Source organism: Salvelinus fontinalis, chromosome 21 (genome assembly GCF_029448725.1).
Source record: "Salvelinus fontinalis isolate EN_2023a chromosome 21, ASM2944872v1, whole genome shotgun sequence".
Taxonomy (NCBI): Eukaryota; Metazoa; Chordata; class Actinopteri; order Salmoniformes; family Salmonidae; genus Salvelinus; species Salvelinus fontinalis.
The window spans coordinates 5480557-5495321 of record NC_074685.1 but is presented as its reverse complement, the minus strand read 5'-3'; the positions used below and the strand labels follow the sequence as shown (position 1 = coordinate 5495321).

General features: G+C 45.5%; 1 protein-coding gene across 1 annotated transcript in view; it reads left to right on the top strand.

Moving 5' to 3' along the window:
• LOC129818077 (YTH domain-containing protein 1-like) overlaps positions 1 to 14765 on the top strand; it is a 43556-nt gene that overhangs the window by 1848 nt on the left and 26943 nt on the right. The window contains exons 2-5 of the mRNA XM_055873628.1: positions 3179 to 3280; positions 5042 to 5370; positions 10221 to 10581; positions 14008 to 14156. Of these exons, the coding sequence (XP_055729603.1) occupies positions 3179 to 3280; positions 5042 to 5370; positions 10221 to 10581; positions 14008 to 14156 (941 nt within the window). The remainder of the gene's footprint in view (positions 1 to 3178; positions 3281 to 5041; positions 5371 to 10220; positions 10582 to 14007; positions 14157 to 14765) is intronic.

Here is a 14765-nt window from a genome sequence, read left to right as displayed (position 1 = left end):
TCCCACAGGTGAAGAACCCAGATGTGGAAGTCCTGGGCTGGCGTGGTTACATGTGGTTGTGAGGCCTGTTGGACTTACTGCCAAATTCTCTAAAACGGCATTGGATTCAGCTTGAACATTAAATTCAATGACACAGCTCTGGTGGAGATTACTGCAGTCAGCATGCCAATTGCATTTTTGTCCCTAGCACAAGGTGCACCTGTGTATTGATCATGCTTTTTAATCAGAGAACGGCTCACTAACAGGGATGTGAAAACAAATTTGGGCACGAAATGAGAGAAATACGCTTTTTTCTGCATATTAACATTTACTGGGATCTAATATTCCAACTCATGAAACATGGGACCCACACTTTACATGGTGCGTTTTAGTTTAGGAGGAAATCGACTAAACCTTGAATGGACAATGTTTTAGTTATGAATCGGTCCATGCAGCTGCATACCAGATTTTCCTTGGCAAAAAAAAAAAAGAACACAAAGCAGACTAAACTCTATGGTCCTTTTCAATCCTACTTTTGTAAAATATAGTGTGGTATTGCTTGCAGTACAATATTGAGTGCTATAGCTTGCAAAATTAACATGTGTCTCTGGGTGATGCATTTTTCCATCATTAGGACTGTTTTACGAATGTCTCGTAATCAATATGCCGAAACAGTCAATTTTAATGTTTTCAATATATCACAAACTACCTACACATTAGGGAAGTTAACGGTTAGCTGCAGAAAATAGATTTGGTTAATTAGCATCATTTAGTGTTTTCGTTAGTCTTATCTTTTCACGCGCACATCAAACATACGCTATTTGGCTTCTCGAACTAGGCTAACACCTCTCAAGACAGTTTTTTCCCCCCGGGACACCTAAGTCCAGTGTTTGTATATTTATTTCACAATGGAAAAATGCTTTGTTACTTTATATCTGGTGTTAGTCATATAACTTATGTAGAAAAGATAATGTACCCGACACGATTAACATTATGTGCACACCTGATCGTCGAATATCTCATTCCAAAAATCATGGCCATTAATATGGAGTTTCTCCACTCTTCTGGGAAGGCTTTCCACTAGATGTTGGAACATTGCTGCTATAACAGCCTCCACTCTTCTGGGAAGACTTTCCACTAGATGTTGGAACATTGCTGCTAAAACAGCCTCCACTCTTCTGGGAAGACTTTCCACTAGATGTTGGAACATTGCTGCTATAACAGCCTCCACTCTTCTGGGAAGGCTTTCTACTAGATGTTGAAACATTGCTGCTATAACAGCCTCCACTCTTCTGGGAAGACTTTCCACTAGATGTTGGAACATTGCTGCTATAACAGCCTCCACTCTTCTGGGAAGGCTTTCCACTAGATGTTGGAACATTGCTGCTATAACAGCCTCCACTCTTCTGGGAAGGCTTTCCACTAGATGTTGGAACAATGCTGCTATAACAGCCTCCACTCTTCTGGGAAGACTTTCCACTAGATGTTGGAACATTGCTGCTATAACAGCCTCCACTCTTCTGGGAAGACTTTCCACTAGATGTTGGAACATTGCTGCTATAACAGCCTCCACTCTTCTGGGAAGGCTTTCTACTAGATGTTGGAACATTGCTGCTATAACAGCCTCCACTCTTCTGGGAAGGCTTTCCACTAGATGTTGGAACATTGCTGCTATAACAGCCTCCACTCTTCTGGGAAGGTTTTCCACTAGATGTTGGAACATTGCTGCTATAACAGCCTCCACTCTTCTGGGAAGGCTTTCCACTAGATGTTGGAACATTGCTGCTATAACAGCCTCCACTCTAATGGGAAGACTTTCCACTATGGGGTTGGAACATTGCTGCGGGGACTTGCTTCCAATCAGCCACGAGCGTTAGTGAGGCCCGGCACTGATGTTGGGTAATTAGGCATTTCCTGTCCTGTTCTAACTAACCTTAGAAAAAAAACACAGAATCCGCTAATTATATGTACGGTGCGTTTTGGAATGTATTCATACCCTTACACATTTTGATACGTTACAGCCTTATTCTTAAAATTGATTTAAATGACTTATTTCCCCCTCGTCTACACACACTACATAATACAAAGCAAGAACAGGTTTTTAGACATGCTTTTATTTACATAAGTATTCAGACCCTTTGCTACGAGACTCAACATTGAGCTCAGGTGCATCCTGTTTCCATTGATCCTCCTTTTTAGATGTTTCTATAACTTGATTGGAGGCCCATCTGTGATAAATTCAATTGATTGGACATGGGCTGACAGTGTTTCCCACCCACACATTCTTGCCACAATCACATTTTTCTCACTAGTTGAACCAGTTAGAGTTTTTTTTTGTTTTTTATTCTCCAATTCACAATTGAACCAGGTGCTCTAGAAAAGCTTCCTTAGTGAATGGAGCAGCTCGTTCATTCACCCTGCCAACTACTATAAAGCAATTTCAGGTCTGATCATCAACAAAAAGCTTTGCTTTCTACTACATACGATAACAAACTTCTATATTCACACTAAAATCAAACGCTAGTGTTCTAAACGTCATTTTGATTGGACGATGAGTGAAAAGTACTATCTGAGACTAGTGGCTTAGATGCACGGGGGATAACAAGTACAATCATGCCTCTAACTAGCTGACTAAACTCAACTTCACCATTTTATGATGGAGTTGAGCGTTGACTAGTGTTGGCGGACTGGAGCTCTGACGTCACACATGTAAAATACTGATTTCATCACCCAAAGCCCCCTGGCCCTATGATTTGATCATCCGGGACCTGGTCGGAGCTCCACCCAGAATATTTGCCCGCTCAACTCCATAACTCGTTGAGTTTAGTCGGCTCTAACAAGTCTAGCCACTCAACTCTTAATTCTCAAAGTTGATTTAAAAACATTTATGCTAGCTACGGCATCTTATTCCCTCCACAGTGCACTTGTTTTTACCAGAGCTCTATAGCTCTATGGGCTTTGGTCCAAGTTAGCTACCCTAAATGGACTCTGCACTCTGTTAAGTTGTAATTTGCCCTAAATGGACTCTGCACTCTGTTAAGTTGTAATTTGCCCTAAATGGACTCTGCACTCTGTTAAGTTGTAATTTGCCCTAAATGGACTCTGCACTCTGTTAAGTTGTAATTTGCCCTAAATGGACTCTGCACTCTGTTAAGTTGTAATTTGCTATGTCTAACCGTGGTTGAATCTGTCGTCCCAGAGGGAGAACTCAACGTCCTGGATGACATCCTCACCGAGGCCCCTGACCAGGATGACGAGCTCTATAACCCTGAGAGTGAACAGCACGTCAACCAGAAAAAAGGTACCGCTTTAACAGTGCACTTCTGGTCATTTTTAAAAGGTTAAAAGGTTATATGAGCGAGCCTCATTGACAATCTGTACCATCATGTCCAAATCACTTACTCTTTGTCATCCCTTTTTGCAATGTACACTGAACAATTATATATATATATATATAAACGCAAAATGCAACAATTTTAAAGATTTTATTTAGTTCATATAAGGATACTGGTCAATTTAAATAAATGAATCTATTGATTTCGTGACTGGGAATACATATATGCATTTGTTGGACACAGATACCTTAAAGAAAAGGTAGGGGTGTGGATCAGAAAACCAGTCAGTATCTGGTGTGACCTCCGTTTGCCTCATGCAGCGTGACACATCTCCTTCACATAGAGTTGATCAGGCTGTTGATTGGTGGCCTGTGGAATGTTGTCTCACTCCTCTTCAATGGCTGTGTGAAGTTGATGGATATTTTGGCGGGAATTGGAACGCGCTGTTGTACACGTCGATCCAGAGCATCCCAAACATGCTCAATGGGTGACAAATCTGGTGAGTATGCAGTCCGTTGATGAACTGGGACATTTTCAGCTTCCAGGAATTGCGTACAGATCCTTGCGACATGGGGCCGTGACTTATCATGCTGAAACATGAGGTGATGGCGGCGGGTGAATGGCACGACAATGGGGCCTCAGGATCTCATCACGGTATCTCTGCATTTAAATTGCCATCGATAAAATGCAATTGTGTTCGTTGTCCGTGGTTTATGCCTGCCCCATACCATAACCCCACCGCCACCATGGGGCACTCTGTTCACAATGTTGACATCAGAAAACAGCTCACCCACACAACGCCATCTGCCCGGTATAATTGAAACCGAACTACGTCCGTGAAGAGCACACTTCTCCAGCGTGTCAGTGGCTATTTGCCCACTGAAATCGGTTACGACATCAAACTGCAGTCAAGTCAAGACCCTGGTGAGGACTACGATCGTGCAAATGAGCTTCACTGAGACGGTTTCTGACAGTTTGTGCAGAAATTCTTCGGTTGTGCAAACCCACAGTTTCATCAGCTGTCTGGGTGGGTGGTCTCCGATGATCCCGCAGGTGAAGAAGCTTGATGTGGAGGTCCTGGACTGACGTGGTTACACGCGGTTGTGAGGCCAGTTGCACTTACTGCCAAATTCTCAAAAATTATGTGGAGGCGGCTTATGGTAGAGAAATGAACATTACATTTTTTGGCAACAGCTCTGGTTTTTGATTCCTGCAGTCCGCGTGCCAATCCCTCAACATGAGACACCTGTATCGTTCTATGAAAATTGCAAAAGGGTTTTCTAATGATCAATTAGCCTTTTAAAATTATAAACTTGGATTAGCTAAGACAACGTGCCATTGCAACACAGGAGTGATGGTTGCTGATAATGGGCCTCTGTACACCTATGTAGATATTCCAGTAAAAAATTTCCAGCTACGATAGTCATTTACAACATAAACAATGTCTACACTGTATTTCTGATCAATTTGACTGTATTTTAATGGATTAAAAATGAGCTTTTCTTTCAAAAAACAAGGACATTTCTAAGTGACCCCAAACGTTTTAATGGTAGTGGATGTAATTTTTTCTATCACATAACACAGCCACAAAGTCAGAACAGATGCTTCTCCGGTGGAAAAAATAAAGTGAGATTTTAAGACAGTCCAAGGCAGAAGGGTTTAAGAACATGGACACATTTTCAAAATGTAATATTGAAGATTTAATATGACTTTCCCCCCTCCTGCAGGATCTAAGAGGAAGAATGACCGAGGGGATGACCACGAGCTGAAACGTCTTCGGCCCTCGGCTCACACCACCACCAGGCAGGCCACTAAAAGATCTGCCCCCTCGGCTGGCGCCAGCGGGAAAAAGCTGGTCCACCTCAGGGGGGGACGGCACCTCTCCGAATACAAGACTGAAGATTACTACGACGACCGGAAGACCCATTCCATCCGAGCTGGTGGGGCGCAGAGGGGGGACCCTCCCAAAGCATCCCACCTTGACAAGCCTCTGGGCCGCAGGAGAGAGCCAGACAGACACAGGATCAAGCCCCTCATGCCTGAGCTAACCACAGAGGTAGGAGCGGCTAAACTAAGGGGTCACGAGGGGAAGTTACTTTAGCATATCTGCAGGGCTGTTGTAGTCCAGCTCGGGGAGGCAGGGTAGCCTAGTGGTTAGAGCGTTCGGCTAGTAACCGAAAGGTTGCAAGTTCAAATCCCCGAGCTGACAAGGTACAAATCTGTCGTTCTGCCCCCTGAACAAGGCAGTTAACCCACTGTTCCTAGGCCGTCATTGAAAAATATGAGTTTGTTCTTAACTGACTTGCCTAGTTAAATTAAAAAAGGTTAAATGTAAGTCGCTCTGGATAAGAGCGTCTGCTAAATGACGTAAATGTAAATGTCTTTTCACTTCGCTAGTCAGTATAGCCTTTTCTTGTTATAATGAAATGAGATGCATCTTCTAGTGATCTATAGATAGGACAGGTCCCTGTCGGTCACAAAGCCAGCGACGACGGAGAAACACTACTGGTTTGTAGGACAGGTCCCTGTCGGTCACAAAGCCAGCGTCGACAGGGGGAAACACTGCTGGTTTGTAGGACAGGTCCCCTGTCGGTCACAAAGCCAGCGACGACAGAGAAACACTACTGGTTTGTAGGACAGGTCCCCTGTCGGTCACAAAGCCAGCGACGACAGAGAAACACTACTGGTTTGTAGGACAGGTCCCCTGTCGGTCACAAAGCCAGCGACGACAGAGAAACACTACTGGTTTGTAGGACAGGTCCCTGTCGGTCACAAAGCCAGCGACGACAGAGAAACACTACTGGTTTGTAGGACAGGTCCCTGTCGGTCACAAAGCCAGCGACGACAGAGAAACACTACTGGTTTGTAGGACAGGTCCCCTGTCGGTCACAAAGCCAGCGACGACAGAGAAACACTACTGGTTTGTAGGACAGGTCCCTGTCGGTCACAAAGCCAGCGACGACAGAGAAACACTACTGGTTTGTAGGACAGGTCCCTGTCGGTCACAAAGCCAGCGACGACAGAGAAACACTACTGGTTTGTAGGACAGGTCCCTGTCGGTCACAAAGCCAGCGACGACAGAGAAACACTACTGGTTTGTAGGACAGGTCCCCTGTCGGTCACAAAGCCAGCGACGACAGAGAAACACTACTGGTTTGTAGGACAGGTCAGCGACGACGGGGAAACACTACTGGTTTGTAGGACAGGTCCCTGTCGGTCACAAAGCCAGCGACGACAGAGAAACACTGCTGGTTTGTAGGACAGGTCCCTGTCGGTCACAAAGCCAGCGACGACGGGGAAACACTACTGGTTTGTAGGACAGGTCAGCGACGACGGGGAAACACTACTGGTTTGTAGGACTGGTCCCTGTCGGTCACAAAGCCAGCGACGACAGGGGAAACACTGCTGGTTTGTAGGACAGGTCCCCTGTCGGTCACAAAGCCAGCGACGACGGGGAAACACTACTGGTTTGTCAGTCTGTCCCGCTTCTCGGTAGCTATTTTTGTGCACTGTGGTTGGCTGCAGTCAACAATAGAAATGAACGGAGGAGAGGACATGATGCTGTATCTTCTGTCAGTGAATTTCCACATCCCATGTTATGTAACTGGGAACGATGAGTTGAGGTCCACTTCATTATTGTTTTCTGGCACGTGAATTTATTTTTATGTGTTTCCACCGCGGAGTCGGGATATGGAGGCTATTTACGATTCCTTTGATTCTATTCATATTCCCCGGTTCTTTGATTGGCAGCTGATCAGCTTGTGGTGACTAGTTTTATAGAAGGTGCATTACTGACTGAAATAAAGACAAACTCCAAATCGTACAACGTAATTATGTCGTATCAGGACAGTAAACCAAAAATCTTGTATTTTTCCTAGTATTCAAAGCACCGTGTCGAGACTTGCCAGTGACCGCTGAAGTGACTCGTCAGCGTAGCCTAGTGATTGGTTGTTTGCGAATGAACGGCTCTTTTCTTTTTGAGCTGATCTTTTGAAGGTGAATCGAATCGGTGAGAGAGCCGTTCATTCGGCTCCCTAATTTGCGTACTGGTAGGCTACTACTGCTTCTTGGTGGATATCAGCAGATACATTTAGAGAATCATTTTGATAAAGAAGGTGAATCATCACTGCTGGAACAATAGGTCGTGGAGAACCTCATTCTGGTGCAAAATAGGATGAAAGAAAGAAGGGGAAAAAAACTATTTTGAAGGTTATAAAAGCTGATGTCATTGTATCTGTATGGTATTATTAAAGAGATTGATGTAGGGTCAACTAGAGTAGTAGTCAACTGCTGTTGTCTGTGTAACAAAGCACGTTTTTACACCCGGCTTCATGCATTAATCAGACCTATAGGTGTACGGGTGACTGACTTTGTGCACTCCCCCCACTTTTATACAATCTAGCGTGGGGTCTGGGGGTCCTTCCCCCTCAAAATATATTTTTACACCATTTTCCTTCAATTCTATATTGTTTCTCAACAGGGGATATATGTTTACTTGATAGAATTCAAGCTTTTGTCTTAGTTTTTTTGCCACAATAAACTAAATGGAAGGACTAGATTCGTTTCTGACTAGATTACTTATTTCCTGCCTTCCCTCAAAGTCCCACCCACAGGGTTTGATTGATGGGTTTGAAACCCTACCAGTTTATCTTAAACATCCTATCCTTTCCCTGACATTCTCACCCACAGTATTTGATTGACAGGCCAAACTGTTAAAGGGATAGTTCACACAAATAAAGAAAATGACATTCGTTTCCTTAGCCCCCAAGTGTCCACAGCAGCAGAGCCAATAAAATACAGAATTTGACAAACAAACACAATTGTGGCAATTCATGGAACTGTAAACATGACTATAATCTTGAAGGCTGGTTTAATTGTAAAGGTTATCTTAGTGATCATATAGGCCCTAGTTCATATCCAAAACAACCAACACACTGAAGTCATATAGGCCCTAGTCCATATCCAAAACAACCAACACACTGAAGTCATAGTGGCCCTAGTCCATATCCAAAACAACCAACACACTGAAGTCATATAGGCCCTAGTCCATATCCAAAACAACCAACACACTGACGTCATAGTGGCCCTAGTTCATATCCAAAACAACCAACACACTGAAGTCATAGTGGCCCTAGTTCATATCCAAAACAACCAACAAACTGACGTCATAGTGGCCCTAGTCCATATCCAAAACAACCAACACACTGAAGTCATAGTGGCCCTAGTTCATATCCAAAACAACCAACACACTGAAGTCATAGTGGCCCTAGTCCATATCCAAAACAACCAACACACTGACGTCATAGTGGCCCTAGTCCATATCCAAAACAACCAACACACTGACGTCATAGTGGCCCTAGTCCATATCCAAAACAACCAACACACTGAAGTCATAGTGGCCCTAGTCCATATCCAAAACAACCAACACACTGACGTCATATAGGCCCTAGTCCATATCCAAAACAACCAACACACTGACGTCATAGTGGCCCTAGTTCATATCCAAAACAACCAACACACTGAAGTCATAGTGGCCCTAGTTCATATCCAAAACAACCAACACACTGACGTCATAGTGGCCCTAGTTCATATCCAAAACAACCAACACACTGACGTCATAGTGGCCCTAGTCCATATCCAAAACAACCAACACACTGACGTCATAGTGGCCCTAGTCCATATCCAAAACAACCAACATACTGACGTCATATAGGCCCTAGTCCATATCCAAAACAACCAACATACTGACGTCATATAGGCCCTAGTCCATATCCAAAACAACCAACACACTGACGTCATAGTGGCCCTAGTTCATATCCAAAACAACCAACACACTGACGTCATAGTGGCCCTAGTTCATATCCAAAACAACCAACACACTGAAGTCATATAGGCCCTAGTCCATATCCAAAACAACCAACACACTGAAGTCATATAGGCCCTAGTCCATATCCAAAACAACCAACACACTGACGTCATAGTGGCCCTAGTTCATATCCAAAACAACCAACACACTGAAGTCATATAGGCCCTAGTCCATATCCAAAACAACCAACACACTGAAGTCATAGTGGCCCTAGTCCATATCCAAAACAACCAACACACTGAAGTCATATAGGCCCTAGTCCATATCCAAAACAACCAACATACTGACGTCATATAGGCCCTAGTCCATATCCAAAACAACCAACACACTGACGTCATAGTGGCCCTAGTTCATATCCAAAACAACCAACACACTGACGTCATAGTGGCCCTAGTTCATATCCAAAACAACCAACACACTGAAGTCATATAGGCCCTAGTCCATATCCAAAACAACCAACACACTGAAGTCATATAGGCCCTAGTCCATATCCAAAACAACCAACACACTGACGTCATAGTGGCCCTAGTTCATATCCAAAACAACCAACACACTGAAGTCATATAGGCCCTAGTCCATATCCAAAACAACCAACACACTGAAGTCATAGTGGCCCTAGTCCATATCCAAAACAACCAACACACTGAAGTCATATAGGCCCTAGTCCATATCCAAAACAACCAACACACTGACGTCATGTCTTTCTAAATACCACAACTAATTGTACCAATTTGGGAGGTGAAGTCGTTAAAGTCTATTATAATTTAGCTGTGAATCAAGCCATTGGAAGACAAGAGGCCGTCACAAATGGAGCTCGTTCTGCAAAAAAAAACATGTCTGGGGGGGACGACTCCCTGCCTTGCTGCTTTTCTACTTACGGAAAACACTTAAAGTGCATTGGTTTTGAACAGAGTCCTATGGTCCACTTTTTTTTTTTTACCAAAGCCTGTTGGCCTTTGCCAAAAGTAGTGCACTATATAGGGAATAGGGTGCCATTTGCGATACAGACCCTGATGCCTTTCTGTTCTCCTCTTGTCTAGAAGCTGATGCGTCCCATCGAGGGGAACGTTAGCAGGGTCAGCACCTCCAAGGAAGAGGCAGAAGAAGAGGCATCAGACCAGGAGACGGGCAGCACGGCCGACTCCTCCGAGGGAGACAGGTCCAACATGGAGGGAGAAGAGGTGATGGAGGAAGAGGAAGAGGAGGAGGAGGGAGAGAAGGGCCCAGAGGAAGACGAGGAAGAGGAGGAGGAAGAGTACGAACAGGAGGAAGGGGATCAGAGAGTTGTGAATGAACCGCCTGATTACGACACTCGCAGTGAAGCCAGCGATTCCCAGTCTGATTCCGTGTCGTTCTCTGAGGGGGAGTCGGTTCACTCTGGGTCTGGTTCTGACGCCTCAGGTAAACAAACATCCGCTCAACACATTTTGTTTCTCTTTTCACTATCCTGGTTGCATCTCATTCTCCCGACGTCTGTTCACTTCCCTTCATGGATTAAGAAGGAAATGACTGGTATCAGAAAATGGGTGAAACGGCCTCTCTAGCCCACGTCTACACCGATCCAATGTTGATTCGTATGTGAACGAGTGCCTGGGATGGAAACCCCAGGCTGAAGTGACTCCGTAACACTGCGATGCAGTGCCACTCGGGAGGCCCCGTGTATTTATGTCGCCTTTATTTTGACAGAGTCATGCTGAGACCAAGGTCTCTTTCACAGATAACCCTGTATCAAACATCAATACACTAAAAGCAAAACACAAGTCTTAGAAAACAGACACATTCTTCAGTGAAATGGTCCTCAATCAGCCTTTTGGACTGTCCTAGAGACACCAATCCATCCCATTTAGAGAGCCTTGGACTGTCTGTCCTAGAGACACCAATCCATCCCATTTAGAGAGCCTTGGACTGTCTGTCCTAGAGACACCAATCCATCCCATTTAGAGAGCCTTGGACTGCCTGTCCTAGAGACACCAATCCATCCCATTTAGAGAGCCTTGGACTGTCTGTCCTAGAGACACCAATCCATCCCATTTAGAGAGCCTTGGACTGTCCTAGAGACACCAATCCATCCCATTTAGAGAGCCTTGGACTGTCTGTCCTAGAGACACCAATCCATCCCATTTAGAGAGCCTTGGACTGTCTGTCCTAGAGACACCAATCCATCCCATTTAGAGAGCCTTGGACTGTCTGTCCTAGAGACACCAAACCATCCCATTTAGAGAGCCTTGGACTATCCTAGAGACACCAATCCATCCCATTTAGAGAGCCTTGGACTGTCCTAGAGACACCAATCCATCCCATTTAGAGAGCCTTGGACTGTCTGTCCTAGAGACACCAATCCATCCCATTTAGAGAGCCTTGGACTGTCTGTCCTAGAGACACCAATCCATCCCATTTAGAGAGCCTTGGACTATCCTAGAGACACCAATCCATCCCATTTAGAGAGCCTTGGACTGTCCTAGAGACACCAATCCATCCCATTTAGAGAGCCTTGGACTGTCCTAGAGACACCAATCCATCCCATTTAGAGAGCCTTGGACTGTCCTAGAGACACCAATCCATCCCATTTAGAGAGCCTTGGAGATTATTCCACCAGTAAGGTGCCAAAACTCTAACAGCAGATGTACCTAACTGGTTGGATATGGAAAGTGTCTCCAGAGTTAGACATCTCTCAACTGGGTCTGGTATCTCTGTCCTATGATGGTACCGCAGAGGTTTATGTAGGAGGGATTTACATAAACAGTGCAATTCATCAATCTTGCTTTCAAAGAGGACCAGGCTACTTTCTGATACAGAAAGCTATGATGTGTCCTAAACCTGGTGCCCTGTCGTAAAAGCCTAGTGTGTTTATCATGAACTGCTAGCTTTCAATACAGTGGCAGCTACATTCATATAAATGATATCCCCATAGTCTATAAGCCGTATGAATATCAACTGAATAATTAGTTTTCTGCTATCTAATGACACAGTGGCAGGTGGGGAGTTTGACTGGGGCGGTACACCTGTCAAACGGTAACGCAGGTGTCCTAAGGCGAGCTCAGGGAGGACAGAAACCTCCCGTGGAGCAGAAGTTCAAAACTTCACAAGAACCCAAACTAGTTTAGCAGTGAGAGAAACAAGATCATGCTTTTAGGGAGTTTGTGGCATTCTAACTATTTGTACAGGGGGGGGTCTAGTAAAATACTATGCATATCGAGCCACTGCTCACATTATATTAGGAGTTTTTGTAACAAAAATCTTGAAACCCACCTGTTCTTTATAAAGGAAGGCCGTGTTAGTTAAGAATGAACTCATCAACATGCTTTCTGAAACACGCCTCTCGTCAATCCAGATGCCTTCACGATCAAAAGTATGTGGACATCTGCTCATCCAACATCTCTTTCCAAAATCATGGGTATTTAATATGGAGTCCCCCCCCCCCCCCCCCCCCTTGCTGCTATAACAGCCTCCACTCTTCTGGGAAGGCTTTCCACTAGATGCTGGAACATTGCTGCTATAACAGCCTCCACTCTTCTGGGAAGACTTTCCACTAGGTGTTGGAACATTGCTGCTATAACAGCCTCCACTCTTCTGGGAAGGCTTTCCACTAGATGTTGGAACATTGCTGCTATAACAGCCTCCACTCTTCTGGGAAGACTTTCCACTAGGTGTTGGAACATTGCTGCTATAACAGCCTCCACTCTTCTGGGAAGACTTTCCACTAGATGCTGGAACATTGCTGCTATAACAGCCTCCACTCTTCTGGGAAGGCTTTCCACTAGATGTTGGAACATTGCTGCTATAACAGCCTCCACTCTTCTGGGAAGGCTTTCCACTAGATGCTGGAACATTGCTGCTATAACAGCCTCCACTCTTCTGGGAAGACTTTCCACTAGGTGTTGGAACATTGCTGCTATAACAGCCTCCACTCTTCTGGGAAGGCTTTCCACTAGATGTTGGAACATTGCTGCTATAACAGCCTCCACTCTTCTGGGAAGGCTTTCCACTAGATGTAGGAACATTGCTGCTATAACAGCCTCCACTCTTCTGGAAAGGCTTTCCACTAGATGTTGGAACATTGCTGCTATAACAGCCTCCACACTTCTGGGAAGGCTTTCCACTAGATGTAGGAACATTGCTGCTATAACAGCCTCCACTCTTCTGGGAAGGCTTTCCACTAGATGTTGGAACATTGCTGCTATAACAGCCTCCACTCTTCAGGGAAGGCTTTCCGCTAGATGTTGGAACATTGCTGCGGGGACTTGCTTCCATTCAGCCACGAGCATTAGTGAGGTCGGGCACTGATGTTGGGGCGATTAGGCCTGGCTCGTAGTTGGTGTTCCAATTCATCCCAAAGGTTGAGGTCAGGGCTCTGTGCAGGCCAGTCAAGTTCTTCCACACCAATCTCAACAAACCATTTCTGTATGGACCTCGCTTTGTGCACGGGGGCATTGTCATGCTGAAACAGGAAAGGGCCTTCCCCAAACTGTTGCCACACAGAATCATCTAGAATGTCATTGTATGCTGTAGCGTTAAGATTTCCCTTCACTGGAACTAAGGGGCCCAAACCATGAATAACAGCCCCAGACCATTATTCCTCCTCCACCAAACTTTACAGTTGTCACTATGCATTGGGGCAGGTAGCGTTCTCCTGGCATCGGCCAAACCCAGATTTGTCCGTCGGGACTGCCAGATGGTGAAGCGTCATTCGTCAACTCCAGAGAACGTGTTTCCTCTGCTCCAGAGTCCAATGGCGACGAGTTTTACACCACTCCAGCCGACGCTTGGCATTGCTGCTGTAATTACTTTGATTTTATGATGTGATTTTTGTTTATTTTTGTTCTTCAGGTTCTGAGAAGAAGCATGAGAAACTATCGTCCTCTGTCCGAGCCGTCCGCAAGGACCAGACCAGCAAGCTGAAGTACATCCTGCGAGACGCACGCTTCTTCCTGATCAAGAGCAACAACCATGAGAATGTCTCCCTGGCCAAGGCGAAGGTGCACTTCTCTATCTTAACTTAGAGTCTCTCAATCTCTACCCAGTACAGCCAGTAGAGGACTGGCCCATCCCCCAGAGCCTGGTTCCTCTCTACCCAGTACAGCCAGTAGAGGACTGGTCATCCCTCAGAGCCTGGTTCCTCTCTACCCAGTACAGCCAGTAGAGGACTGGTCATCCCTCAGAGCCTGGTTCCTCTCTACCCAGTACAGCCAGTAGAGGACTGGTCACCCCTCAGAGCCTGGTTCCTCTGGTCTACCCAGTACAGCCAGTAGAGGACTGGTCATCCCTCAGAGCCTGGTTCCTCTCTACCCAGTACAGTCAGTAGAGGACTGGTCACCCCTCAGAGCCTGGTTCCTCTGGTCTACCCAGTACAGCCAGTAGAGGACTGGTCTCCCCTCAGAGCCTGGTTCCTCTGGTACAGCCAGTAGAGGACTGGTCATCCCTCAGAGCCTGGTTCCTCTGGTCTACCCAGTACAGCCAGTAGAGGACTGGTCGCCCCTCAGAGCCTGGTTCCTCTGGTCTACCCAGTACAGCCAGTAGAGGACTGGTCATCCCTCAGAGCCTGGTTCCTCTCTACCCAGTACAGTCAGTAGAGGACTGGTCACCCC